At 44.0% G+C, this 27,867-nt stretch overlaps 1 protein-coding gene and 3 non-coding genes across 4 annotated transcripts; all 4 read right to left on the minus strand.

Moving 5' to 3' along the window:
* Positions 1–4,188: 4,188 nt before the first annotated feature.
* Positions 4,189–5,017, minus strand: LOC103718482 (protein SPIRAL1-like 5). Its single transcript, XM_008807332.4, has 2 exons — positions 4,724–5,017; positions 4,189–4,638 (listed from the first exon to the last, which is right to left on the minus strand). The coding sequence occupies exons 1-2, from the start codon at positions 4,943–4,945 to the stop codon at positions 4,564–4,566; spliced, it is 297 nt and encodes a 98-aa protein (XP_008805554.1). The 5' UTR covers positions 4,946–5,017; the 3' UTR covers positions 4,189–4,563.
* Positions 5,018–27,125: 22,108 nt separating this feature from the next.
* Positions 27,126–27,220, minus strand: LOC113463490. Its single transcript, XR_003387779.1, has one exon. It is a non-coding gene; the product is annotated as a small nucleolar RNA R64/Z200 family (small nucleolar RNA).
* A 106-nt stretch (positions 27,221–27,326) lies between these two features.
* On the minus strand, positions 27,327–27,405 carry LOC113463488. Its single transcript, XR_003387777.1, has one exon. It is a non-coding gene; the product is annotated as a small nucleolar RNA SNORD18 (small nucleolar RNA).
* A 104-nt stretch (positions 27,406–27,509) lies between these two features.
* LOC113463489 lies at positions 27,510–27,589 on the minus strand. The gene has a single exon (XR_003387778.1). It is a non-coding gene; the product is annotated as a small nucleolar RNA Z199 (small nucleolar RNA).
* Positions 27,590–27,867: the final 278 nt, after the last annotated feature.

Consider the following 27,867-nt stretch of genomic DNA (forward strand, 5'->3'; position numbering starts at 1 on the left):
TTATGCTTCTACAAAATTAGGATCAAGCATGTGTTAGCAATAGTTGCATGATTTTGAATAAATAGCATCCATCATGATTATTATTATATTATGTACACATGATTATGATGATGTAGAAAGATGCACGAAAATCAATGTTTTCAGCATGATCATGAATTTTATTTATGATGATGTCATTATCCATTTTCCAATGTTTCTATGAAATAAGATTTATGAAAAGCATGATATGTTTTAAGAACTCTCAGATTGCTATGTATAACCCCTGCCAGTGGCCAGTGGGTAAAAATAATTTGGCTGTACGACCCGACCCCCGCCAGTGGGTAGTAACTGGAAGATGACCCTATAGTGGTAAAGGCCTTGCCATGGGAATAAGAGCGGCCATAGCTACACTATCATCTGAGAGTATGGATTTCGAAGCATGGAATAATGGCAAAAGTTTTGTGATGCATAATCATGTTTATGAAGTTACATGAATGGACATGCATAGTTTTATGACTGGTTTGATTATAGAAAATGCTTTCTTATTACAACTATTGGTTTTTCAAAAAAATGCATTAGCATACATAACATTATACTTGATCCGATAAGATTATGCTTGTTTACTTACTGGGCTTTATAGTTCACACCATTTTATTTATGTTTTTACATATGAATAGGAGATGCTAGGAACAAGGAGCGTAACATGCTCCAGGGTTATGGGAAAGACGAATGTTAAATGTTGATATTGTTTTTAGATGATTTGTATGGATTTTAATACATGAACATTTAATGACTTTCATGAATATAGTTGTTTACAATTTGAAGTTTTAAAGTAGCTGCGTATTATTATATGCTTAACTTGGTAATAACACGGCCGTGTCATGAACTGAATTCGGAGCGTGACAGGTAGATCCTTCGTTCATATCCGTCGTAAGTTCACAAATTATATATTACTTCTATTCATTTGTCATTTCATAATATTACAAGCCCGAGAACCCTGTCAATAACTCCATTAATTGACAGCTTGTCCTGGAAAACGTATAGATAGTAAATGGATGGAGCAATTATAAAAAGAATGCCGTTATGTGAGATTTTTTGTATCATCACCACTGCCTTTGCATTATACATAGAGAGGTAAGTGTTATTAATTATTCCATGCCCATCAAATCTTTAGCTTGTGATTCTACAAATAGGGCACAAAGTTACATTTAAAAGAGATTTCACACAAAAATTTAGCTCCGTCTTTGTCATTTGAGAGAATTGTTCCAAACTTTCAGCCTAAGATTCTGGGCCGTCATCACCATCATTTCCAAAAAAAATAGTTCTCTTCATTTAGGTAGTTCACTCTGGAGTTGTGCAGCATAACTATGCTCCGAAGGTACCTCACATTCAGTGAACAAGCAACCTCTCTGAGTCTCTGACGATGTTTGCTTCACATTTTGCATTCGTTGCAGAATGATTTCATCATAACTGATTTTTGAAATTCTTCTTTTCACTATCAGGTTTTCTTCAACATAGATCAAGCCTTGCACTCATTTTCAGAAATGAAACTCGAATGTATAAGAATGATTATTTCTAGTTCTTGGACATGGGTTGATCATCACATTTGATCAATTACATATGTCTAGAGACTAGAGACTAGAGACTATGGAAACATACATAAAATGCTCTATCCAAGATAGTGAGATAAATATCACCTGCATGATCATTCGTTGAGTTTATACTCCTACTATGTGAGAATTTCCGGAATAACATGGTGGGAGAAATACACTTGGTAACAATAAGCTTTTTTATATAATGATAGTCCAAGTAACAAGGATATTTTTTGAGATAGTCATAATACGATAGTTTTCCAAATAGGAATTCACAAGGCTTCGCTTCCTTCATAACAGGTTAATTTAGGTAGATGCCACCATTTGATAATTGATGCATTACTGACTAGAAAAAATCTAACTGATATATAATTACCATTGGCACCTGCCTGCGAACTGATGTCAGTTAAATCAGACAAGCAGCGCATTGATAATCCAGGATTGAGCACCATAAGCATTCTGTCTCACTCATGATAACATTCCTCTCTTCTAAGACTACAAACAAGCCCTAGAAAAGCACTGCTTATTTCCAAGATATGCAATAAAAAAATGAAGGGAAAAAAGAAAATATATGCAGGGAACTATGAAGAACACATTTTATGACTACTTACTATTTTTACCGATTAATCAGTAAATGATCTTTAGTGATCAACGGAACAAGAAATTGGAAGCATGCATACTTTTTCCCTTTACTTCTCAAGGGCGTGGATTCACATAAGCAGCCCAAGGATAGGAGGCTGGAAGTGCTTGTCAAGGAGAAAATGTCATAAAAGATGATAACTCCCTTCATGGCAATCAATGTGGTTACGGTCAAGGCTTCAAACCTAGAAATACAAATCCAAGCCAACTAGTAGGATGTGAGATTTATTCCAAACGTAGCCATACTACTCTCAACTGCTGGAACCATTTCAATCATGCTTATCAAGCCGAAGGAAATCCATCAACACTGGCAGCCATAACAATTGCAAATACACAAGACCTAGAGTGGCTTCCAGATAGAAATGCAAGCTCTCACATAACAATTAATCAAGGTATATTTTAGTCCTAGAGGCCTTAATTTGGAACAGATAAAAATAATTATTGGGAATGGAAATCATCTGAATATTGCTCATATTGGTGATGCCATCATAGCAAGTGGAGGGAAAATTTTTCATATTAATAACATTCAACTAGTTCCTAAAATCAAAAGGAATTTATTATCAATAGGGCAATTTGCATATAAAAATTCTTGTGTTTTTAAGTTCTCAGATAAAGGTAATAACCAGGAAGATGGTAGCTTCTGGAACTAGAGATGGAAGAATCTACTCTCATGGAGCACCAAAAGCAGCACTATTTTTTATCAGGCACCAAAGGCTTGAATATGCAAATAGCCTTCTTGAATAAATCAAATTGCATGAATCTTTCTAATTGGACTTAAAGTTCTGTTTGTGAAAGTTGTGAACTTGGAAAAAGTTACAAACTTTCTTTTATTGGCTATACTAGTAGATTCTTCTTCTAATGAAATTAATTGTGATCTATATGGTACTACTCCAGTTGCTTCTATTCAAGGATTCAGATATTATGCGGCATTAATTGACGATTTTACTTACTATGTGTGGTTATTATATCCACCAAAACACATGTAAATTTCCTGCATTCATATGTTTTTAGAAAATGGTCTAAACATAATTTGATGTTCTTATCATGATCTTCCAGTGTAATGGTGGATGTGAGTTTAGCAAAGACACCAGAACAAGAAGGTATCATAAAAAGATTACTAGCGGATTCCTTTACTACTGCTATTCATGGTATAAACAAATTGCATTCTCTAATATTAAATATGGATAACCATTCAAGCTTCTTATTGTTTATGAGCCAGATTATCCATCACTTGGAGTTTTTGGCCACAGATGCTATCATTTTATCCATGAATTTGGCCAGAATAAATTCTCCGAAAGATCCTTACCGCATATCTTTATTGGCTACAATAAAGGATATCGGTGTTTATTTCCATCCATTATTTAGGTATATATTTCTTGACACAGTCTTTGGTGAGCATATTGTTCTTTATAAATTTTAAAAATCATGTGTTGGTACAGAGATGATGCGGGGGGGAGAATCTTCACATTACCAACAACTTCATCTTCGATCTTGCTGTTCTCCTCCTCCTTATTCTTCATTTTTTGAGAGCGGTATCTCTTACCCTTTTTTATATCCTATCGGACCAGAACATTCCTATTTGTATCAAGAGAGTGCAAAAAGACAAAAGGAGATACCAAGTTTTAATTTACAATGATTTTGCCCAAATAAGAACATAATTCAGTTATTAAAGCTTCTTAATAATGTCAAGGTCATGGATAAGAGAGGCTTAACTGGATCAATCAAAAATTGTCCAGTTTCCAAACTTCATAATTATCACATTATCTCTATGGAAGCATTAATTATGGTCTGTATACAATTGTATATCTGTTTTGCAAACAAAACAATTGTCATTTTTGAATCGCTGATACTTCCTCAATCGAAATCTGAACAAAGATCGCCATCAAGTTTCTACAGTCATCGTTCTATTTACTAAACCATTACGTATTCCAACATCTCTTGTTTGGCTCCCTAGAGATTCAGATCAATTAGCAGAATATACACAAATTAAGAGATCTAGTAAATTAATATGTAGAGCAAACTATACAAACAGCAGTACCAAACTTCAAATACTACTCAAAGCAGCACACAGCTATTAGACTCAGGTAATAGTAGTATACAACTAGGTGTCCGCCAAACCTCATCCGCAATGGATGGATTTCTCCAGAAAAGAAATAAAAGCTATAAACATCTCCTAGTTCTCACCATCTGCAGCAGCGTAAGGAGACTCACAACCATGTAATCCTCCTTGAAAGAGAGAACCTGTCACCTAGCTATTATAGTCTTGACATCATAACCTTCATAAAATCCACTCACAGCCGGGCTCACGATGCCCTTATTTCAGACCACTAATGAAGCCACTCCAAACCACAGGTCATTTATCCCCAAACAGGTAGCCAAGAGACGAGCTTCCACCAGGAGCTGAGAGGACCTTGGTGGAGGGCCGACCCTGGAAAAGAATATGAGAACTTTGTGCTATCACATATTAAGGAACTACGGAAATAGAGAAGCATAAGGGATGTAATACTACTCACAGTGATGAAGTTCCCTGAGTTCTGGCCTTGCGCTCTGTGGTAGTTGTTGGAGACAGGTTTTTCTGGTTGAGTCTCTTGGGTTGCTGCTTTGCTCTTGCTACCTTCATCAGATGGAGGCTCGGTAGCCTTGGTAGATCCAGGGGGCGAGATTGCCGGCTCATCCGATTCAAAGAGGTAACCCAGAGAGCTCTTTCCACCCCCGAAGCTCCCACCTCTACTCATCTTGTAGCACTCTGTGAGATGGATGAGTCTATTTATTCTGGGTCTTCCCGGCGCTGCTGAGAAGGTGGCATAGATTCACGGTATTTATAGAAGACCGGAGGGATGGGAAGGAAAGAGAGAGAGAGAGAGAGAGATACCTCATGCTAGAATGCATGCGGATCATGACATGCAAAATATCCATTTTTTATTCCTCATTGTTACTTTCTCCACTGCAGTACATCTCGTATCCTAAACCTTCTGAGTTAAAACTTCTGGTGTTAAGGGACTTGGGATCAAATGGAAGCTATGCTCAGTTGCTCACGATACATTATATGCAGAACTAATGATTCATTCGAGCTGCATTAGTAAGCCATGCATCAATAGACAAAGCCTATTAGCAAGTATACAAGATCAAATTTGAAATGCACTTTGACTGAATTAAGCAAAGAGTATATATGTTCAATGGTTGCGAGTCCATGGACTGGTGAGATGTTTGCAATTAGAATTTTTGCACTCAAATTCTTAGTGTATGAGAATTGTTAAATGTGCTCTCATTTATATGATTTGCACGTGTGGTTGTGCATATATATTTGTCAACCCATAAACAATTTTGTTGCAAGTTGAATATTAGTTATACTACACCCATAGAATACGCGACTTCTGCATCCCAATTCATACTAATGCGTTATACTGCTCCCACTCTCAAATTTTCTTGTGAAAGCCTAAACATGATGCATGAAGCCTAAACATGTACGTGCAAGTCATGCATATTGAATGTGTTAAACAGGATTCGTTTCGCTACCTTGGTCGAATTTGAACACCTTCTACGCGAACTTACATCTTAATTATGAGCACCAATTTTATTCTAATAAAAGAAAAGAGAGAAAAGACTCCATTCAATGCATGCTTGCACAAACCTCATGCCTAGAGTCCACATACATGTTATGCTTATCTTGATTCTTCAGCTTGCCAAGGGAAACATTTTGGTTAGATGTCAGTGTCTGATGGGATCGCTGGGCCTCTAGGAGAAGACATCCACTGTGCTCTTGATGGAGCTCAACTCCAATGACAGCTTTTCTTGCACACCCAATTGATAACTATTTATGCTATTTAATCTTTGAATTTGGAACTTCCTATGTATACTTTAGGCTAAGTAACCACCCAACTAAATTTTTTTCAGAGTATTACATCAAATAAAATATTCATGATCATCGGAGGAGCTTTAAGAAACAAGAAAGGCATCTTAAGGACCATAACGGGCCCTCACCACATAGGGTTCTTTGGACATGACTGACCTAAAGTAACAGCTCGGCCCCCTCTTGGCCATAGAATTTAGGCGAAGCTGAAAATGGCTGCAGCTGGAGAATGGTGGATTGGGTAGGGCGCCCCGTTCCGTCTGAATAAGGTGGGTTTCGTGGTCCAACTTTTGTTATGAAAAGACATAACCTTGCTCCTTCAAAAAGAAAAGGCATTACTGCGGGAAGGGTGTGGCGCTGTGAGGTGGCTATCTATAGGATTTTCAACTGTTGCGGACTTTGCCAAAGTATTTGCCAACTTTTGGCTGGTTCTTCAGACTAATGATGATGATAATGCTGATTACGATATAACAACAACAACAACAACAACCATTATAATAATAATGACAGTAAAAGTAATAAAATTAGAAGACTTATGCCTTGTGTTACCTCTAGATGTATGGCAGGCTCACACATTTGAGCTCTGATGATACCACGTTTGGAGCAGTGGAAAGCATCTAATATTTCTATAATTGACATGGTGGAAAAGAGTGGTACTATGGTAGATGCAGTATAACATCATAATATTGTTTTATTCGATCAGTTCTTCTTACTTACAAGATGAGCCATTACATGGCTTTATATGGTTACACAGTGAGTCTCAATATACCTCTTACATAATGTACTTATATCTAAGGGCCCATTAGATTAGAAATAATCTAGCATGAAAAAATAAATTCCATATCATATTACTATATTTGGTACAAAAAATGGATGAGAGAGATGGTAGAATAAATAGTAGGTCCTATGCTTATTTTCTTAAGAGACAAGATAAAACAAATACTACTAAGGGGTGGAATTTATTTTTCTATATTGGATTACTGAGTGAAAGTAATTTTGAAAATATCTTTTCTTGATGGAAATACCATCACATATATTATAATCATGCTACATTAATTATATTACACAATTAATATTAATTGTATCAATGTTATATTAATATTATATATGTCTATTATAATATTTACAAATAATAATATATTTAATATATTAATATATTTATTTATAAATATTAACTATGAATAAATGATTAAAAAATATGAGTTATCAATAAATCTAACGTAGGATTTATTGATAAGTATTATATTTATTTATATACCAAAACATGGTAAAACTTATTTAAATAATAAATATATTTTCTAATATATGCATAGTTAATTTAAAAATATTTATCAATATTCAAAATAACCAATATTGATAGCATTTATGTAAGCATGCCAAGAATGGCCAACAAATGAACTAAGAAAAAATATTATTATTTGAATTGTTTATTCAAGAGTATTGTTGAAAATTTGGCAGTATTCTATACAAGATTATATATAACCAAACAATGTAATCTTTTTTTTTTTTTGCTGAAAACGGGTACTTCATACAGAATGGGTACGAATACACCCAATAAAGTCAAAATACAATACCTCACGGAGTGCCAATGGCAGCTCCGTCTCCCCCCGAACCAGAGGGCATACCCCGAGTGGTGGGCCACATGGCCAGCCACCCAATCGGCTGCCCCCATTGGCCTCCCTAAATACATGTTTGGCCAAAATGGCCCCTCCTCACTCATCATCACAATATCGCGAATCAAGGATGGTCTGTGCTCTCACCCCCCAATCCCCTCTGAATCCATCGGACAACAGTGGCCGAGTCACCCTCCAAAATAATCGAGCTGGCCCGTAGTACTATCCGCGCATGTCGAAGGCCTGCCCAGGCTGCATGCAGCTCTGCTCCCGGCACCGATGTATCAAACAATTGACAGCCACCTGCGGCCACTACCCTGGAATGCGGGCCTCGTAAGACAAAGCCCGCACCGCCTCGCGTGCCGCCATCCAGAACCGACCCATCGAAGTTGACCTTGAGGAAGCTCAGGGGTGGGGGCTCCCAGGTGAAAAACACCAACTGAGAGGCTGCCGAAGCAGGGGGGAACCCCAGTGTCCCGAGCTGTTAAAGGTCTATCTGTATGAGGGACGGGTCTGAACTCCGAGGCCTGTGCTCGAGCGAGCTCTGCCACAAACCTCGTGACACCCTGCGCTCACCAAGGGTGCGGGCATTCCTTGCCAGCTAGATCTGAAGTGCTGTGCAAGTAGCTCTAATGCCCTCCTCGCGGGTTCGTAAACTGGCTAACCACTGCCGTATCACCCTGAGAAACTGTAGCCGCTCACTCCGGGCCCCCCGCGGGATCCCAGCCCACTGCCATGTCGACCTCGCCCATGTACACTGGAAGAGCACGTGGTCCGCTGACTCCTCAGCTCCACACGTCCCGCACTCAGCTGGGACCCCCCAAACCTCGCCTGCTCAGCTCTACTCTCATAGGAAGTCGGTTCCAGAACACCTTCCATAGAAAGAGAGCGACCCTCGGGTGAAGTCCGGACCTCCAAATCCAAGTGCAGTCCGGCCCCGGCTCGTGCCCTGGCTGAATGGCGTGCATGAGGTCTCCCTACCTGACACTGGCCTGGCTCGAGGTGCCCCACACCCTGACATCTGGCCCCCCGCATCCTGGTAACGGGAGGGATCGGATCCTCGCAGCTAGGTGTACCCCGAACAATAGCCTGAGTCTGGCCTCATCCCATACTGCCCCTCCTGGTGCAAGGAGGTCGCACACCCGTAACCCCTCAACTGCCTCTGTGTCAAACATAGTTGGCCAACAGCTCAAGGCCAAGCTAGGAGTCCACCATAAGTCGCTAGTCACATCAATACTCCGGCCGTCGCCAATCAGAACCCTGATGTGTGCCGATACTGACGGCAGGTATCTCTCGATCTCACACCACATGAAGGAGACTCGGCGACCCCGCTGTGCCACCCCTGAAGCCCCTCGGCCATATCTGGCTGTCATCACCTGACTCCAGAGGCCGTGTGGCTCTAATATGAACCGAGCTGCATGCCGAGCAATGAATATCTCGCGCCACTCAATAAGGGACTGCACTCCCAGACCACCCTCACTGGTGGGCCGGCAAACCTGCTCCCAAGCGACCAGGTGCACTCCGTGACCTCCACCGTATGACCCCCACAGGAAATTCCGAAGAAGGCGCTCGATCCTTAACAGGATCGTCTTGGGAACCACTGTGTTGGCCATGAGATACACCAGTAGAGATCCCAGCACTGCCCTGACCAGTGTCCACTCTCCCCATCATGGATAATAAGAACGCCCTCCATCCCTCCAGCCTGCTCTGGACTCGCTGCACCAAACCGGAGCACTCTGCCACCCGTAGCCTCCGGCCCAGTAATAGGCACGCCTAGGTAGGGTCATTTTTCAGCAACAATGTAATCTTTTTCTCGTGTCATTTTTCAGCATAGTTTTTTCACCAACCAAATATAATTTTTTTTCCCTGCAATCATTTTTTCAAATAAAAAAATCCTACAAATTGTCATATTATCCATAATTAGTACTCCAAAAAGATAATAATTAGAACTTACATTAAACCCTGTGAGACACTTCTTAGAAACACTAAAGATACATCATGAGTACTAGCATTAAATTATTCATAGACTCTAGGAGACACTTGTAGAAACTCTAAAAGATATGTCTACTTGGCAACTTCAAAGGTACCCAATAATATTATTCACTTTATTAAATGGCTCAACTCATATGACTCCTACCTGCCATGATACTTGACTAGAATTATTGACTATTGACTCTTTGACCATGCTGCATAGGATGCCTTGTAGGATGACATGTATGTTGACTCAACTGAGTTAAAAAAATAATTTGGTTTATTATCCAACATCACCACTTAATTCAAGTTTTCTTCCATCATTCATTGCTGTAGCTTTTTGAAGATACTAGACACGAGGGACTTGGAAATGTTTGTTCTCCGGTCACTCCCACTTTTGTATGTAACAACATTTAGAGCATCTCCATAGATGCGAAGGGCTGTCTACATTTGCTTCCATGGCACCTTCACAAGCCCACGCTAATTATTTTGCCTTTCTGTGCATTGCAAACCAACGCTTTTATATTCCTTGAACTTTGTTTGTTCAGGACAGGTCGCCGGCGATTTCATCAAAGTTACCACAGAGAACGCAAGCATAAGGATGCTGCCAATCGCTCCAGCACCAAACCTTTGAGGATGGGAAGTTTGGACAGCCATAGTCACCCAACCTAGAAGGTCCTTGGCGGCCAGATGTTCTGCATGGAATCATGGATAGCTTTTTCTTGTAGGTCATACATTTTCTTAAACTGTGGAGCCATGGAAAGGTGCAATTTTAGGTATGTTGTAAGTGTGAGGCAACATGTCATGTATGGTAGGTCTCAAGATTTATGTACGAGTGTACGACAAAGTTAATCACCACCCCATGGAGCCATCATGACACCATCACACCACCTTACATTAAACATCCATACATCGACATTGGACATGAATGAGCTATTATGATGTTTAAACCATCACAGAGAAGATATGGAATCAAAATCCACCTACTTTTATTGCTTCTGCGGTAATGGGACTTCATCAGAGACCTTCGGAAACCTAACTCCGAACAAAGAAAAATTCTTTTTGCGAACCAAATGAATTCTAATAGGCACCAACATATGGAAGATCTTTGGCGGCTAGATGTTCAACATGGAATCAATGGATAGCTTCTTTTTTTTTCTTGTAGGTCCCACATATTCTTAAACTGCAGAGCGATGGAAAGGAGCAATTTTAGGTATGTTGCAAGTGTGAAATAACATGTCATGTATGGTAGATCTCAAGATTTACGTACGGCAAAGTTAATCACCACCCCATGGAGCCATCACGGCACCATCACACCACCTTATATTAAACATCCATTCATCAAAATTTGACATGAATGAGCTATTGGGATGTTTAAACCATCACAGAGAAGATATGGAATCAAAATTCCACCTACTTTTATTGCTTCTGCGGGAATGGGACTTGAACCGAGACCTCTGGAACCTAACTCCGAATGACTTCACCAACCCTGCAGTTGTCCCAATCGTGAAATTGATCGACTGCACTTGGCCTCTAGAAGGCAGCAGGGAACCACCACCTTTCCCTCTTAGCCTTTTATCTCCTCTCTTACCTTTCCCTAACAAACCGTGAAGTCGATCGGGCCTCGGTCTCACCTTCGTCAATGAGCGGCCAGCAAAGGAACCGCTTGATTAAATTCCATCACCTTTTGTGATGTTATTGTTGCATGCAGGGGCGGCTCAATACATTCTGGGGCCTAAGGCGAATCCAATGAACGAGACCTCTTTTTTAATAATAATTTTTTAATAAATATAAAATACTTAAAAAAATTATATAAAAATAGATAGCTATCAAGTACATTATTTCAACAAAGATACATGAATCTAATAAATATAGACAAGAAGCCTTTTCAATTTAATATAATTCTTGAATGGAAACACATAAAAGTAATTACTTTAAATGAAGGGCCATGAAACTAATTAAATACTGAGATAATGCTTGGCAATACTATTTACCATGAAAAGGTCATCCCATGGCACTTCATGGTCAAAGTAAAGAAAAGAATTTGTCCAAAGGAACCTCTCTACAAAGAGAAAGTAGGGGTCATTATGGAAATTCACCCCATCCCACCATCTCCCCTTCAAGTGAGTACCCAAGCGGCAACTGCAACATCACAGCACAGCAGCCATTCAACCCCCTCCCTCCTTTTCTCTCTCTACCACCCAAGAGGGGAGAAGAAACCGAGAGGAGAAAACTAAAGAATCTCCACCCTCCAAGAAGTCCATCTCCAATCCCCCTATCTTTCTTCCGGATGGCCCAGCTGGATCAGGAGTAATGTGAGGGAAGGAAAACCAAGACCAAAACCAAAAAAGAGAAGGGATGAAAGATAAGAGTGCTTCAGGCGTCTATCAAGCCAACCAAATCCCTCCTCTCTCTCTCTCTCTCCCCACCCAAAACAAAACTATTGTCCCCAACTTCCCAAATTGCCCCTCTGCAGGCCAGGAAACTCTCCACCTCCCTTCCATCAAGGGGGAAGACTCGTAGCCAGCTCCAGATCCCATTTTATATGGGCTTTTGCTTCCTTTTGGTCAGCTTCCCGAGGGCCTTCCATTGGCCTGGGGCCTTAGACGACCCCCTCGATCGCCTAGGGCTCGAGCCGGCGCTGGTTGCATGGCAATATGATATTTTCTTATCTGAATGTTTTATTCTCTAAAGTATGGTTGCAACAATTTTTGCAATCCTCTTCCATTTTCCCATGCTAACCTAAGAGTTAATAGTGATATGATATTTTCTTATCTGAACTGTGCCATTTTCTCATCGGTTGAGAAGAACGAAGCCGAAATTAAAAGTTGGTGACTTTACTAGAAATGCATGTCCGAATGTTATATCTAGCTGGATAGAGATTTAACTGACATTGTAAGGTGAGGATGCTGTTGAATGAATGCTAGAATGCCTCATGCATTGAATTTTTTTTCGTACAGTTCATATATATATAAAGCAAGAACACATGAAACAAAAGGAACTGGATCGATTAACATTCTAGGAAATGGATTCATGATATGTTAAATGATAGTTACTTCAGATTTGCGATTTTCTTGTCTTCGTAAAGTGTAAGCTATTTGATCATTTATTTTCATTTAATATATTTTTAAGTGTGTTTTTTGGAAAACCTATTTATGCTATAATGCTGATGCAAATATGATATATTTTCTCCATGTATTGATATATAGATTCATTCTCGCCTATGATCATTCAATGTGCTCCATTTAATAGCACAGGACATTTCAAGTTGAGTGTTTCTTTTGCAATTTGTACATTGCTGCCTACCTTTTACATCGTAAATGCATAGTTGTCAATTGTCATATAATGTGGAAGATTGTGGTGCGACATATATAGCTCCAAATTATGTATATTAAAGATATGATTTTATAGATGCGTTATGTCCTCAAATAATGCCATTCATTCATATAAAATCACTCTAAACTAATAATAGTTCTATTCTATTTGGACTGAGTAGTAGCATGTAGATATAGTGTTGGAAGAAAGGATTGGGCTCGCCTACGCACGACCCAAGTGAGACCCAACTTGGGCGAGGCAAAAATAACCGATTTATGATCAATAAGCTACATATTTTTAATTTTTTTCACTCAATCGCTCTATTGGCAGAGTCCATTTTCCGATCACATTCTTTAAAGTTAGCAATTCGGCGACTTGTATTATTATTACAAGCAATTTGGCATTTTTGATGAGTTTCTTGATTGCCAGAAGAGGGTAATATTACCACAACATAGTAATAGTTCCATACAGTATCTATATCAGTTAATGAACCTTTGGTTGAAACTAACCTAGCTCTTTCACCCAAAACGGATCGAAGTGAGCTGAGCATTGACAGTTGTAGAGATGGGAAAGCAGAAAGAAAACAAAGAAAAAAGAATGAATAAAAGCTAAGACTAACATCTTAAAATCATCTAGCAATCGACATTAAACAACCACAAAACTTTCAGCTGAAACGCTAAATATCCCAGAGAAGAGATAACTAACAGAGGAATATCTGCAAGTATAGAGATAATTCTGATTGATCTAGATCTAATCATGTGTCATCATACCTCAAACCTCTGATTGATCGCAGCAATGTAGAACAATATCTGCTTCACCAGTGTACTTGGGCCCATCATGGCCCCTGCATCAGGATCAAGAGGAAAGTGAGACAATTTGAGGAGATGATAAGGAGGAACTGGAATAAGACGGGAGGGGGAATGAGGAGATCTCCGTTTCTCTAATGGAATTTTTTCTATTCTATACAAAAACGGTAGGCTTATAACGAGCGGACAACATCACTAACATTACCCATGATAAGGCTGCTAGCCAGCCAGTGTGATAAGACGAATCGGATTGGGCTTTTTCCAATGTTTTTCTAAATAAAGGACAAAAAAATTCTGACAGATGTCCACCTTTGACCTTGCAGCCTGCCTGCGTTCGTACATGTATGCTGCTTTCTTGGCATTAGACAGGTGTAAGCTATATTATGCATACTAAACATCAAGAAATTCTTCCCTCAATGCAGATGGTATATGCTTTTACTTTCACATACATACCACATACCTCAACAACTTGAGTCTAATTTTTTCTAGTTCATCGCATGATTGCTAATTGTTGCTGGAAATTGGACCCGGGGGCCGCCGCGAAGCCGGGGAAGGAGGGGCTCCGCCGCAGGATGGTGGTCGGCGGTGCGCCGGCTGGCCGCGTCCTCCTGGAGGCTGTGGAGAGTGGGGTGAGCGGTGAAGAAGGCGTCCTGTCCCGTCCGGGGAGGAGGGGCTCCGCCGCAGGGACGGTGGTCGGCGGTGCGCCGGCTGGTGGCGTCCTCCTGGATGGTGCGAGTCCTGCAAGAAAAACCGGTGGCCGGGCTCCCCGGCGCCGGCCCTCCGATGCTTAAGTCAGAGGGGGCAAGTATGTGGAGAGAGCAGGGAAGAGAGTGTGTGGAGAAGACAGAGGAAATATTTGGACAAGATGAGGAGGATCAGTTTCCTCAATTGTGTCTGTGCTGTGTTCTCTCCTCCCGGTCTAGGAGGGTTCTCCTGGGGTCTCCCCCCTTCCCTTCTCCCAGGTTCCCTTTTATAGAAGGGGATTACGTTACCTGGGAGGTGGCAGGAGAATTTGTCCCTTTTCGTCATAATTGGGCACGATTTGGCCCATTAATGGCGTAGTGGAGAACGGGACCGAATCAGACCGGAACCAGGGAGTTGTCACGGTCGATCGGACCTGTTGGAGTGGTTGAACCGCCGGCCGTGGTGGGCCTGGGGTCCGTGGATGGTAAGTGCATTTATTACCGAATGAACCGGCGGTCAGGGAGAGCCATACGCTTTGATGGTTCAGTGATCCGGAGATCGTCTTGAGCCGTGTTCATTAAATGACTGAGTGCATCAGAGACTTGGGGGGGTCTCGTGCATTAATGACAGGTCGTGCCGAATACCTGCGGAGATCTTATGCCTTGATGGCTTGGAGATAGCGGCAGGTTGAACATTTGGTTAAGGCATCGGCTCGGCGGGGGTGCCGAGCCAAGCTGGTCGCCCAATGGGGCGCCCTGTGGCGGGGTTGCTTCTAGTACTTCTGCTCGGCGCCCTTTGGGCGAGCGTCTTAGCGCTCTTTGGTTGGTTTCCTGGTCGGCGCTTTTTAGGCGAGCGCTTTCTCTGGTCGGCGTCCTCTGGTCGACTCTTTCTAGCCGAGCATCCCTACTTGGTCATTTTGGTTGGGCGCCTCTTCTTGGCGCTCTCTCTGGTCGGTGCTCTCTAGCCGAGCACCCTGCTGGTCGGCACTCTTCGGTCGAGCGCCTTTCCGGCCGGCGCCCTTTGGCCGAGCGCCTTTCTGGTCGGCGCCCTTTGGCCGAGCGCCTCCGTGGCGGTATGACTTGGGGTTTTTCCCCCAACACTTACCCCCCGACTTCCGAGTTCCAGTTGGGCTACCAGCTGGAGCGTAGGAAGTAGCTTCAGTTGGGTCATTATGGATTCCGAAAATCCTAATTTATTGCGCATTTTGAATTATCGAGCGCTTTGAAGTGCCTTTAATAGGCGGCGTCTCTCCTTTCCCGAAAAGTCTCATTATTGGGATACTTTTTGCGAGGCGTCCTCACGTCGTGGGCTCATGATGGGGGCCGCACGATCCAATGAGGCGCTTCGGTGTCCGAAGCGCTAGCCCTAATTAAATGCGTCGTTCTGTCTTTTGGACCGACACGCGTCGCCATCTCAAACAGGATACAGCATTTTTCTCGCTGATCTGGGCCGTTGGGGAGGTCTATTTAAACTCTCCCTGGCCCCTTGTCCTCTTTCTATTGCCTTCTGCTTCCAGCTTTCCTTCGTCTTCCTCAGACCGAAATTCCTTTTCTCCGGCATTTCCCTCAGGTCCCTCTTCTTTTTGATTTCTTTTTCTCGCAATGGGTTCTCTCCCTAGCGAAGTCGAGTCTCCACCATGAGCATCCTGGAGGTCGAAATGACCGAATAGTGGTTCTTCCCTCTTCACGGGTTCCGTTTCGAGCCCCGCCAGGCGAAGGGATCGGATAACCGATCCTCCGGTAGGCCGGATCGGAGTGCACCTGGAATCACTCTGGGGCCGGCCTCGATTTCCTCTTCACGGCTTCGTGAATGAGTTGCTGACGGTATGCCAGTTGGTTCCGGCGCAACTTACTCCGAATGCCTGGAGGACAGTGACGGGCTTCCTGTCACTGTGGTTTACTGCAGGGGATTCCGGCCTCTGTAAACGTTTTCCCGCGACTTTTTATCTTTAAGTCGAATCCGGGAGACGGGGAGTGGCTTTACATCGCCCTTCGGGCGGGCTTTATTCAGGTCAGTGTAGTCCACGCACATACGCCCACTTCCCGCTGGCTTTCTTGACGAGGACCACATTGGCGAGCCACTCCGGGTAGGGCTATCTCCCGGATGAAGCCGGCCTCAAGGAGTTTGCTGACCTCCTCGGCTGCTGCTTGCTGTCGTTCAGGGCAGCGCCTCGCTTCTCTGCCGCACGGGCTTGCTGGTTGGCTTTACTTGGAGCCGGTGGACCATGATCTCGGGATCTATCCCCGGCATGTCTGCAGGCGACCATGCGAAAACATCCATGTTGTCCAGCAGAAAGTTGACGAGGTGACCCCTCTCGTGCTCGTCGAGGCCGGAGCCGACCTGGCACGGTTATCTCGGGAAAGTTCTCTCGTAAGGGAACTTGGATCAGTAACTCACCAGGCTCTACCCGCTCTTTCTGAGGGTTGACCCGTGCCTCCATAACCTCGGTTGAGGGCTGGTCAGTTGCTGGGGCAAGCACCTCAGCTGGTCGCTTTGCCTCGTGGGTTGCCAGGGTAGGCATCGCCTTGCCAACGTTTGGTCTCCTCGAACTTCGCCGACTCCCTGGCTGGTGGGGAATCTCATGAGCAAGTGGTGAGTTGAGACCACTGCTCGGAGGGCGTTGAGGCCTGGCCTTCCAAGGATGGCATTGTAAACCGAGGGCAGGCGTATTACAAAGGAAGCTCATACCCACGGTACTTTCACGAGGGGCGCAGCCCGGCTGTGACCAGAAGGTCGATCTCGCCCTCTACTGGGACTGAATCTCCAGTAAATCCAACTAACGGAGCATTCATCCTCCGTAGCTGTTCTTTTATCATCCCCATTTTACAATATGCACCAATGTACAAACATTCGCCGAGCTTCCATTATCGACCAAGATGCGTTTTACATCAAATCTATTTATGATCATGGAGATGACCACGGCATCATCATGGGGAGTTTCGACTCCCTTTAGGTCATCCATCTGAAAAGGAGATGGCTTCAGAGGCGCGCAGGCGCTTTGAGGAGGTTTCTTCCTCCGGAGCTTCTCCAGCCGAGGCCCCGCCTCGGATAGTGTTGATGACGCCGGCGATGGGGCCTGTTGGCATTCGAACCTTCAGACTGTGCTGCTCTTTTCGGCTGGCTTCTTCCCTTCACGCCGGCCTTGCACAAACCGATCGAGCACCCCTCGGCGGATGAGTGCTTCGATCTCATTTCGGAGCTGGTAACACTCCTCGGTATCATGGCCGTGATCCCGGTGGAAGCGGCAATACTTCCGGGGATCACGCCGGATTCTGGTGTCTGGCTTCGGAGGTGGGAGCCGGATGCGATCCCGACTCTCAATCTCCATGAGGATTTCAGCCCGAGGAGCGTTGAGGGGAGTATATCTTTCATACCTCCCTTCGGGTGCACGGGCCTGCAGTGGGAACCTCGGACGGAGTGGTGACCTCTGCTGTGGCGGTCCCTCAACCGGGGTGGACTCTTCGGGCGGGGTGGATTCCTAGCCCGTCGTGAAGACGGGCTTCTGGGCTGGCCGCGCTCCTCGCGGCGTCTCTTCTTGGGATTCTGCTCGGTTCCGCCCCGCCTAGCTGCCACGGCTTCTTCCGCCTTGGCGTACTTCCGCGCCCGGGCGAACATCCAGTGAGGTCCGCAGGGAAATTCTTCTCGATCGAGAAGAGGAATCTATAAGACCGGGCTCCAGTCTTTAGTGCTAGACATGGCGATGGACTGGTCAAGCTCCCGGACCTCCCATGTTGCGGCGGTAAACCGGTCCAAATACTCCTTGAAGGATTCTCCCTCCTTTTGCTTGATGTCTAGGAGGGAGTCGGATGTCCGCCGCTGGGGCTGGCTGGCGGCGAAATTGCCAAGCAAACTGTCTGCCGAGCCTGCTCAAAAGAGGAAGACAGTACTCGACTTCAGCCCGGTGAACCAAAGCCGGGCCGGTCCTCGGAGTGTCGCCGGAAAGGCCTTGCCACATCATGGCCTCCGAGGCTCCTTGCAGGGCCATCAGGACCCGGTAGCTTTCCCAGGTGGTCCAGGGGATCAGCCTTGCCGTTGTAAGGCTCCACCTGGGGCATCTTGAACCGGTAGCGGGACCGGTTCATCTTCAATCTCCTGGGAGAAGGGCGACTTCGTATTGAACTCGAAGTCGCCGTTATGTCCTGACTTCCTCCGTGGAGTGCCTGGATTTGGCGTTCCATGCTTCTCGACCTCCTTGTCGAGTTCATCATTCTGGAGGATCGCTGCAGCGGTTCGTTCGAGCGCAGGTTGCCCTGGAACCCACTCAGCTTCTGAAGGCTGTGGCCAGCCTCTGTGGCCTCTGGCTGGGTGCTCTCTCCAGAGGGAGGCCTGGACTTGAGAGTCCTGACCTCGAAGGGGAAGTCCGCTTGTAGGAGGCTCCGGTTGGACTGGAGCCCGAGGAGGCGGTGCCGTTGGGATGCCCCTGGGTTGCAAGCTTTGGACAGCAGTAGCCAACGCCTGCACTTGCTGCGCCAGGGCATCAAACTGCTCCGGTCGAACTTGAGGCGCTGACTCGGCCGGAGGTGGTGAGTTCCGAACGTTGACGTCGAGAGGCGTTGGAAGCCCCTTTGCTTCTTAGCTTCATGGCAGCGAACTCGGGCCCTTCCTCTAGCGCCAACTGTTGCTGGAAATTGGACCCGGGGGCCGCCGCGAAGCCGGGGAAGGAGGGGCTCCGCCGCAGAGACGGTGGTCGGCGGTGCGCCGGCTGGCCGCGTCCTCCTGGAGGCTGTGGAGAGTGGGGTGAGCGGTGAAGAAGGCGTCCTGTCCCGTCCGGGGAGGAGGGGCTCCGCCGCAGGGACGGTGGTCGGCGGTGCGCCGGCTGATGGCGTCTTCCTGGAGGGTGCGAGTCCTGCAAGAAAAACCGGTGGCCGGGCTCCCCGGCGCCGGCCCTCCGATGCTTAAGTCAGAGGGGGCAAGTATGTGGAGAGAGCAGGGAAGAGAGTGTGTGGAGAAGACAGAGGAAATATTTGGACAAGATGAGGAGGATCAGTTTCCTCAATTGTGTCTGTGCTGTGTTCTCTCCTCCCGGTCTAGGAGGGTTCTCCTGGGGTCTCCTCCCTTCCCTTCTCCCAGGTTCCCTTTTATAGAAGGGGATTACATTACCTGGGAGGTGGCAGGGGAATTTGTCCCTTTTCGTCATAATTGGGCACGATTTGGCCCATTAATGGCGTAGTGGAGAATGGGACCGAATCAGACCGGAACCAGGGAGTTGTCACGGTCGATCGGACCTGTTGGAGTGGTTGAACCGCCGGCCGTGGTGGGCCTGGGGTCCGTGGATGGTAAGTGCATTTATTACCGAATGAACCGGCGGTCAGGGAGAGCCATACGCTTTGATGGTTCAGTGATCCGGAGATCGTCTTGAGCCGTGTTCATTAAATGACTGAGTGCATCAGAGACTTGGGGGGTCTCGTGCATTAATGACAGGTCGTGCCGAATACCTGCGGAGATCTTATGCCTTGATGGCTTGGAGATAGCGGCAGGTTGAACATTTGGTTAAGGCATCGGCTCGGCGGGGGTGCCGAGCCAAGCTGGTCGCCCAATGGGGCGCCCTGTGGCGGGGTTGCTTCTAGTACTTCTGCTCGGCGCCCTTTGGGCGAGCGTCTTCGCGCTCTTTGGTTGGTTTCCTGGTCGGCGCTTTTTAGGCGAGCGCTTTCTCTGGTCGGCGTCCTCTGGTCGACTCTTTCTAGCCGAGCATCCCTACTTGGTCATTTTGGTTGGGCGCCTCTTCTTGGCACTCTCTCTGGTCGGTGCTCTCTAGCCGAGCACCCTGCTGGTCGGCACTCTTCGGTCGAGCGCCTTTCCGGCCGGCGCCCTTTGGCCGAGCGCCTTTCTGGTCGGCGCCCTTTGGCCGAGCGCCTCCGTGGCGGTATGACTTGGGGTTTTTCTCCCAACACTAATCAATTTGTGATTATTATTTTGACTTCTTCTGTACCCATTCATATTTTTTTTCATGAATTATTCTTATTTATGTTTTATTCAATCTAACACCATTGAAGTCTTAAAATTGTTACCGATTATTTATATTTTATTTGTTTTTCCTTAGAAGTGTGGTTATAACGATTTTGTATATTTAAATGTTTTCTTATCAACAAATTGCTGATAAGAGGGTAAGTCTATGTGCAATACTAAGATTGCTCTAATATGACATGGATTACATATTTGTAAATTGTAATATGGAAGTAGCCTCTTCATACGAGGGAGGAGTTTTCTGCCCTGGAATGCTATTTTAATGATATGAGTTTATATTTGTCCTCAAGGCAAGCGATTGGAGAATTCATCAACATTTCGGCCGCCGGTATAATTGAAGCACAAAAGGCTTTGGTATTCAAAATATGTGACTAACAGTTATTTACTTGATGTGTTATTATGGGGGTATTCCTGTGCATTTCTGCATATCCCATTTCTGAGGGCAAGTTCTGATTCTATAACACTTCTGAGATCCATAATCTATGTAAATTCTCGATAGCGATCTACCAGAGAAGGCATTCTGTATCCTTTACCAATAAATATACTTAGTGTAATGTCCGGGCCCAGAACCTACTAGGCCCAATAAGAAGTAGGCCCAGTTAAAGGTTTGGGCCCAAATTTCACTGTGGGCAGTATTATTATAATGGTTATTATAATGGTTAAAAAAAAAAAACGAAGGGATAAGACCGACAGGGAAGGGTTACCTCACCCCCTGCTGGCAGCCGATGCCGGCGCGCCGGAGACAGGGGGGGCGGCGGCCAGTCCCGGAGCAGGGAGGAGTGGAGAGGATGGGACCTCTCAGAGGGGGGGTCTCATCCTCTAAACAAATTATTTAAGCCTCTGCCGGCAATCCCAAGTGACAGACCCCTAGAATACTGAACGAGAGAGTGAGAGAGCCGAAGCCTTGGAGCCGAAGGCAAAGGAGCCCTGAAGCTCCAAGAGGAAGGAGGGACTACCAGGGGGAGAACTGCCCAACGGCAACCAGCAAAAATCCAGGTAAGTGGCCCCTTTTAATAAAATTTTAGGGAGTGGAGAAACCCTCTGTGGGGTATTCTCCCCTCTGTTTCAACTATGGGACAGAGAGGAGGAGACCGGCAGAAGGGAGAAGGGTCACGGGCCGGACCCATAGACCCCGGACCGGCCTGAGAACGGCCGCGGCCCAAGGCCAGGCCCGATGACCACTCGGGCCGAGCCGCCTGCAGGGCACCGCAGCCTCGGCTGCGGCTACTCTAGGGCTCGGGGGGCAGCCCCGGGCCGCCAGTCAGGTCGAGCCGGCAACCGGCGTGGCCACAAGGCCGCCAGCCCCAGCCGGACCACTGCCTCCTCTCCGGCAAGAGGCGGTGGTGCCGGAGGGAAGGACCAAAGAAAAGAAAAGGAAGAAGGGAAGAAGAAAAAGAGAAAAATGAACTCACCGGACCTTGAGGCTTCATCCCCTCCGGCCATGCCTTGCCGTGGACGGAGCGGGTGGAGGCTCTCGGGTATAGCCGGATCCCGACCCATCTCCGAGCCCTTCCCCTCTCCGGCATCACTTCGGAGGGAGGAAGGGCTGGCCTTCCCTTCCGCCGGTGCACCGGGGGGGAAACCCCCACCTCGGTCGGTGGATCGGGGGGAGCCTCGTCTCCCCGGTTGCCGCAGGAGAAGAAGGGGAGGAGAGTGGGTTTCGGAGGGGGACGAAGGGCCGGAAACTAGGGTTCGGCGAAAACAAAGAAGAAAGAAAGAAAGACAGAGAGAGAAGGAGAGGGAAAGGTCGGAAGGAGGAAGAGGCCGTAGATCCGGCCGGAGGAGAAGAAGAAGGCCGAAGGACCGGCCGGAGCAACCGAGGTTGTCGGTAGAGACGAATGAGAGAAGAGGGAGAGAGAGAGCGGCCGGAAGAGAGAGAGGGGAGCCGGGAAACGAAGAGGCGAAGCCTCTGGAAGGGGGGGAAAACCCGGATAACGGGTTCGCGGGTCGGATCCGCATCCGAACCCACAACCCGTTAAGCCTAAAAATCGAAATGGGTTAAGTAAACCCAATTAAACCGGACCCAATCTAGTTGGGTGAACCCGGATGAGGGATTGAGTGGGATCTGAACCCAATTGAACCTAAACCCGAGCCCAATTTAGTTGGGCTAAGTCTGGAGAGCCCAAACTACAAATTGGGTCAAATCCGAACCAAATTAGGCCCAAATTGATTTGGGTCCGAACCTAGTTGAGTGGAGTTAATTCCAGCAGACCCAATTAAACTTGGGATTAAGCCTAATGACCAATTAGAAGGCCAATTAACCCATATGGACCCAATCAAGGCTCCAATATGAACACATTAGACTTGGGCTAAATTTCGGGTAGGATCCAAACAAGTAAAAAGGAAATAATATGCTTATTATAATGTGATTTTAGGTGACTCAGGATCCGTCACCAGGACGTAAGAAACTTGGGAGAAAACGAATCACTGTAAGTAATCTGTCTTAATCTTATCGTAGATCTCGTATTACGTTTTATAAGGTGAACTAGTGTTTTTCATACAATTTGAATTGTATACATGATTTGTGAAGAGAGTAAATAATCTGTCTTAATCTTATCGTAGATCTTGTATTACGTTTTATAAGATGAATCAGTGTTTTTCATACAATTTGAATTGTATACATGATTTGTGAAGAAAGTAAGTAATCTGTCTTAATCTTATCGTAGATCTTGTATTACGTTTTATAAGATGAACCAGTGTTTTTCATACAATTTGAATTATATACATGATTTGTGAAGAAAGTAAGTAATCTACCTTAATCTTATCGTAGATCTTGTATTACGTTTTATAAGATGAACCAGTATTTTTCATACAATTTGAATTGTATACATGATTTGTAAAGAAAGTAAGTAATCTATTTTAATCTTATTGTGGATCATGTTACTATGTTTGTTAAGTTTTTAACGTGTTATTCATGCATGATATGTTATGATGGGTAAGTAACTTGTTTTAATCTTGTTGTGAATCATGTATGTAAGTAGCCTGCCCTAATCTTTATGGATCATACATGAAATTTAACATGTTATGCATATACTGTAGGCTAAGAACGATATGTGTATCTGACATGCTCTAGTTACACAAGATATGATGATATATGCTTTATATTCCGTTATGCCTACAAAATACTGGGATTACATTACATGCTAAGATATGAGTTATGAAATATGAACATGGGTGGTACATGTCAGTCACATAATTCATAGTTGTGCACATATTATGTTTTCATAGCTCTTGTGATAGATGCAAAATGAATTGAATTCCATATTATGATTTTTATTAGCATGAGTGTAAAGAATGATAATGATTTGCTCTAGCGGCATATTGCTTGTAAAGGGGTACCTAAGAACTCCTATTGCTACGGACCGAATGCAACTGAGCCGGCCTTGCCAGTGGCCGATAATGACTGAGCCAGCCCCGCCAGTGGCCGACTAATAACTGAGCAGGCCCCGCCAGTGACCAATAATGAATTCGCCGTAGCATCTATGAGGTACTACCTATACGAAGCATTATTTACTCTTAAGAGCTACTGACCCAATGTAACTGAGCCGGCCTTGCCAGTGGCCGAGAATGACTGAGCCAGCCCCGCCAGTGGCCGCCTAATAACTGAGCCGGTCTCGCCAGTGGCCAAGAATGACTTCGCAGTAGCATTTAAGAGCACGACCACAGCATGCCGGGGGCACGGTTCATATGCATACTTTATGAAAATGATATTTGAAGCATGATCATGAGGCTCGTTTCAGAGCCTGGGTATATGAGGCGGGTGCTTCCAAATCCTGCAGATGCGTTTTTGGGAAGAAGCAAAATCGGTGAGGGGTGAAGGACGCTTGCGTGAAGCCCCGGAACCGGCCAACATCTGGCAGGGGAGCCCCGTGTTTCCCCCTCATGTGGGCCCGATAGTCACGTGCCCTGCGCAGGCGGGCCGTGACATCTATGAACGTGCATGGCCAAAGCATACATTGTTTTATAACGGATTTTTGAATATATCCTTATGAAATGTTGTATTTTGCTATAACCACTATCTCCTTTAAATTGCATACATATTATGCCATGATGATGATTAGATAAATATGCATGTCATCTTCTCAAACCCTGCATAAACATGGTTACCCTTATGTTCGATCCGGTAAGATTATGTATGATTACTTACTGAGCCGTGTAGCTCATATCCGTTCATTTACTTTTTCTTTCAGATCCTTACCACTGATAGCTGCCAGAGACACGTTAATTTGGTATCAGGGCTTCTTTCTTTTGGGGTAAAGCAAGTATACTTTTGTGTACATAAACTACATAGAAGCTCTGTATTTGGGTACTGACCAGCATGTTGTACTAAGAATGCTTTCATATGAAAAGATTCGGTTGGTTTGACTACCCTGTTACCCAGGTATGAGGCTGCGTGCTATTGTGGACGGTAGTCGACAATAGCACGGCCGTGTCACGGATCCGGATCCGGGGCGTGACACTTAGTGATAGCCTGCAAGTAGACTACCATAGTCCAAAATCTCTCTCATGCTTTTTTTAATTTTGCCCTGTACTGATTCAATCAAGATTTCTTATTTGGCATTACCAGGGGGCAGCTCCTGAAACTGTGACTTCAATTATATCTGATACAATATGACGAAACATAAAAGAGCTAGTGGCTGTTAAATCTCCAGAAATGAGAAAAAAAAAGACATTTTCTGTTTGTCTCAGTTTTTGTGTAACAAAATTTTACAGTCATTGTTTATATGTTTGCATTCAAGTTATTATCAGTGTTTGGATTATTTTGAACTTGTGCTTTGGTTCGATTTGCTTGCCTGTAGAACTGATTTTTGGCGATTTGAATAACTACTGGAAAATTGTACTGATAAAGAACAAAATGAAGAGCGAAATGAGACAATGTATGCACAGCAGCAGCTTTCAAGTTTTCTTGGTTTGTATTTAAGCACCTCCAACATTGCTATTTTTATCAAAATAAGCTCCTTAGGAAAGAGTAACGAACATAGATTCAACACAATTTTAGCCCATTATTTCTTTTTTCATTTTTTTAATTTTCGTATTAGACAAAAAAAGCCTTTAACATGTAATTCCATCTTCACTTAGAATAAAATTTTATTAAAGACAAAGACAATGTATGTACAGCAGCAGCTTTCAAGTTTTCTTGGTTTGTATTAAGCACCTTCAACATCGCTATTTTTTTTATCAAAATAAGCTCCTTAGGAAAGATTAACGAACATAGATTCAAAAAAAATTAGCCCATTATTTCCTTTATCATTTTTTAATTTTCTTATTAGACTAAAAATGCCTTTAACATGTAATTCCATCTTCACTTAGAATAAAAATTCATTAAAGACAAAGACCTCTGGCAGTCTAAGTTCCATAATCTTTCTTGTCCAGAATGTCTATGTTATAGATTCAATATAATGCAAGCGGAAGACATTAAACTGTAACATAATACTAAAGAATTCCCAAACTGGTGGATCCCAAGCATGCCTTGATCATATGAATAAAACACTGGTAGCCAAATAAAATGATGAGCACTCATAAATATAAGGAAACATTCTATTTCATTTTAGATTCTCAATCTATATATTATATGATTTAAGCCAAGAAAACTTAAAAGCTGCTTTGTGCATAAATTGAGTTCAAAACTCGAATCCTACCTAATTTGACTCCCCAAACATTGATCATAAAGGTCAACAAATTGAACTCCCCCCCCAAACCAAACAAAGGACCAAACCAAACCACAAGCTGAAAATAATAGAGAAAACAATAATAATGACCCAAGCACTAGGCATAAAACGTAAACATAAAATTCATAAATTTTCATAAGAAGATGGACATTGTCAATGCCGAATCATATTAATTGATTTTCTTTTTTTACAAAAAGGAAGTAAATTTATAGATTCACTGTTTATAATCTGCTTTGAAATGTTTTTTCATTATAATATTTTTGAATTGCAATTGTTTATTTCATGAAGCGCAATAGTTTGGCAAAGAATCAAATAAGCTGGCTTCAAGTAAGGTAGATCATTTTATAGAACAAGTTTCACGAGATAATGATACACTGACATTAACAGGATTCACAAAAAATAACTTTATAATATCTTTTGTGAGCCCAACTAATGCCATGCCGATGAAGAAGAATGCACAACCATTTATCCCACAAGACTTGCCCCAAGACTTGTCCCATAAACTGACCCACCAATCATTTTGATCAATGAAAAGAAAAAAACAATTAATTTTTTGTTTCCTACAACATTGTCTAAAAATGAATACGATGAACTATCTCCGAATTTGTTAAATTTCTCTCAAAAGTAAGCCATCTTAGAAGAGAGACATACACATAGACTGAACAAACACCTAGCCCATTATTTTTTTCGGAAATTTCTTATTAGAACAAAAATAAATTTTTCCCATACTTTCACTCTCGCAACAACCAAACAAAAACATTTAATTACATCTTCACCTAACAGACTAGCAGGTTCCGGAGCAGATTACTCTTTTAGCAAAAAAAAAAATCTTTGTTACAGATTTAACACAAATCCAGGAAACCGACATTAAACTGTAAACCGATGATAAAAATTTCGCGAACCAGTGGATCTGACTCACCCCCGTCTAGATCCAAAACGTCATCCCCATGAATTAAAAATAGAGAGCCAAACAAATAGATGCTTTAAGATTAAAGCACCAGCCATGTCAGCAAAGAGCCGGGAAGAGGTATGAGAAACGAAATCTTGCTCAGAAAATGAAATATCTTCTCATAGATGCATAAGCATCTCTGAAGTCTGATATGCGAAGATTGTATTTCATAAATCATCATAGCATCAGAAATTAAAACAATTAGAAATATTACAAAGAAAGAATACGAAAAGGAACTACAGAGAAAGTAGATAATATTAGGAGTTTGAGAACCTTTTTTTTCTTCTCCTTGTGTGGGATCAGAGGTTGGTAAAAAAGTATCAGTCACGGTAAAATCAGAAACACGGACCAATATATTCTCATCATCATCTCCCACGGATGAAATCATTCAATAGATGATTCGAAACATTTAAAAGAACACGATAACAAATATAAAGATAAAAAAGAAGAAGATGAGATCGAATAAAACAGAGGAAGGGATCATCAGAGACTTAAATACTAAGAATCACAGCATAGATTAGCGCTTCATATTGTTGCAGTTTGCTCATCACTTGATCCCTATTTCTAGGATCGCAAATAAACCATTCGATCTCCAGGAAGCGAATAAAAGAAAAACAGAGCAAGGATGGAGAGGAAGGGAGTATAGGAAACAAAACCAGGGCAATGGCCTTCCCCGAAGAGAGCCAGAGAAGCAAAGAGCCTGACCCCTGAAGCCGGGCGAGGGACGAAATCGAGGAGAGTTGAGTGGGAGCAGCCGCCCCTGTAACCTTTTTATAGCCAATCTCGGGAACCCTAAAACCCTAGACGCTGATCGAGTTTCCTGGCTTCACGAGCGG

The sequence above is a fragment of the Phoenix dactylifera genome, unplaced genomic scaffold (assembly GCF_009389715.1).
Source record: "Phoenix dactylifera cultivar Barhee BC4 unplaced genomic scaffold, palm_55x_up_171113_PBpolish2nd_filt_p 000397F, whole genome shotgun sequence".
Lineage (NCBI taxonomy): Eukaryota > Viridiplantae > Streptophyta > Magnoliopsida > Arecales > Arecaceae > Phoenix > Phoenix dactylifera.

What these genes read in the sequence shown, in the direction of transcription:
- LOC103718482 (XM_008807332.4), bottom strand. Translation starts at nt 4,945, where the DNA reads ATGAGTAGAGGTGGGAGCTTCGGGGGTGGAAAGAGCTCTCTGGGTTAC. An exon ending in ACTCAGGGAACTTCATCACT is followed by an intron (nt 4,639 to 4,723) that starts GTGAGTAGTATT and finishes ATTCTTTTCCAG; the next exon opens with GGTCGGCCCTCCACCAAGGT.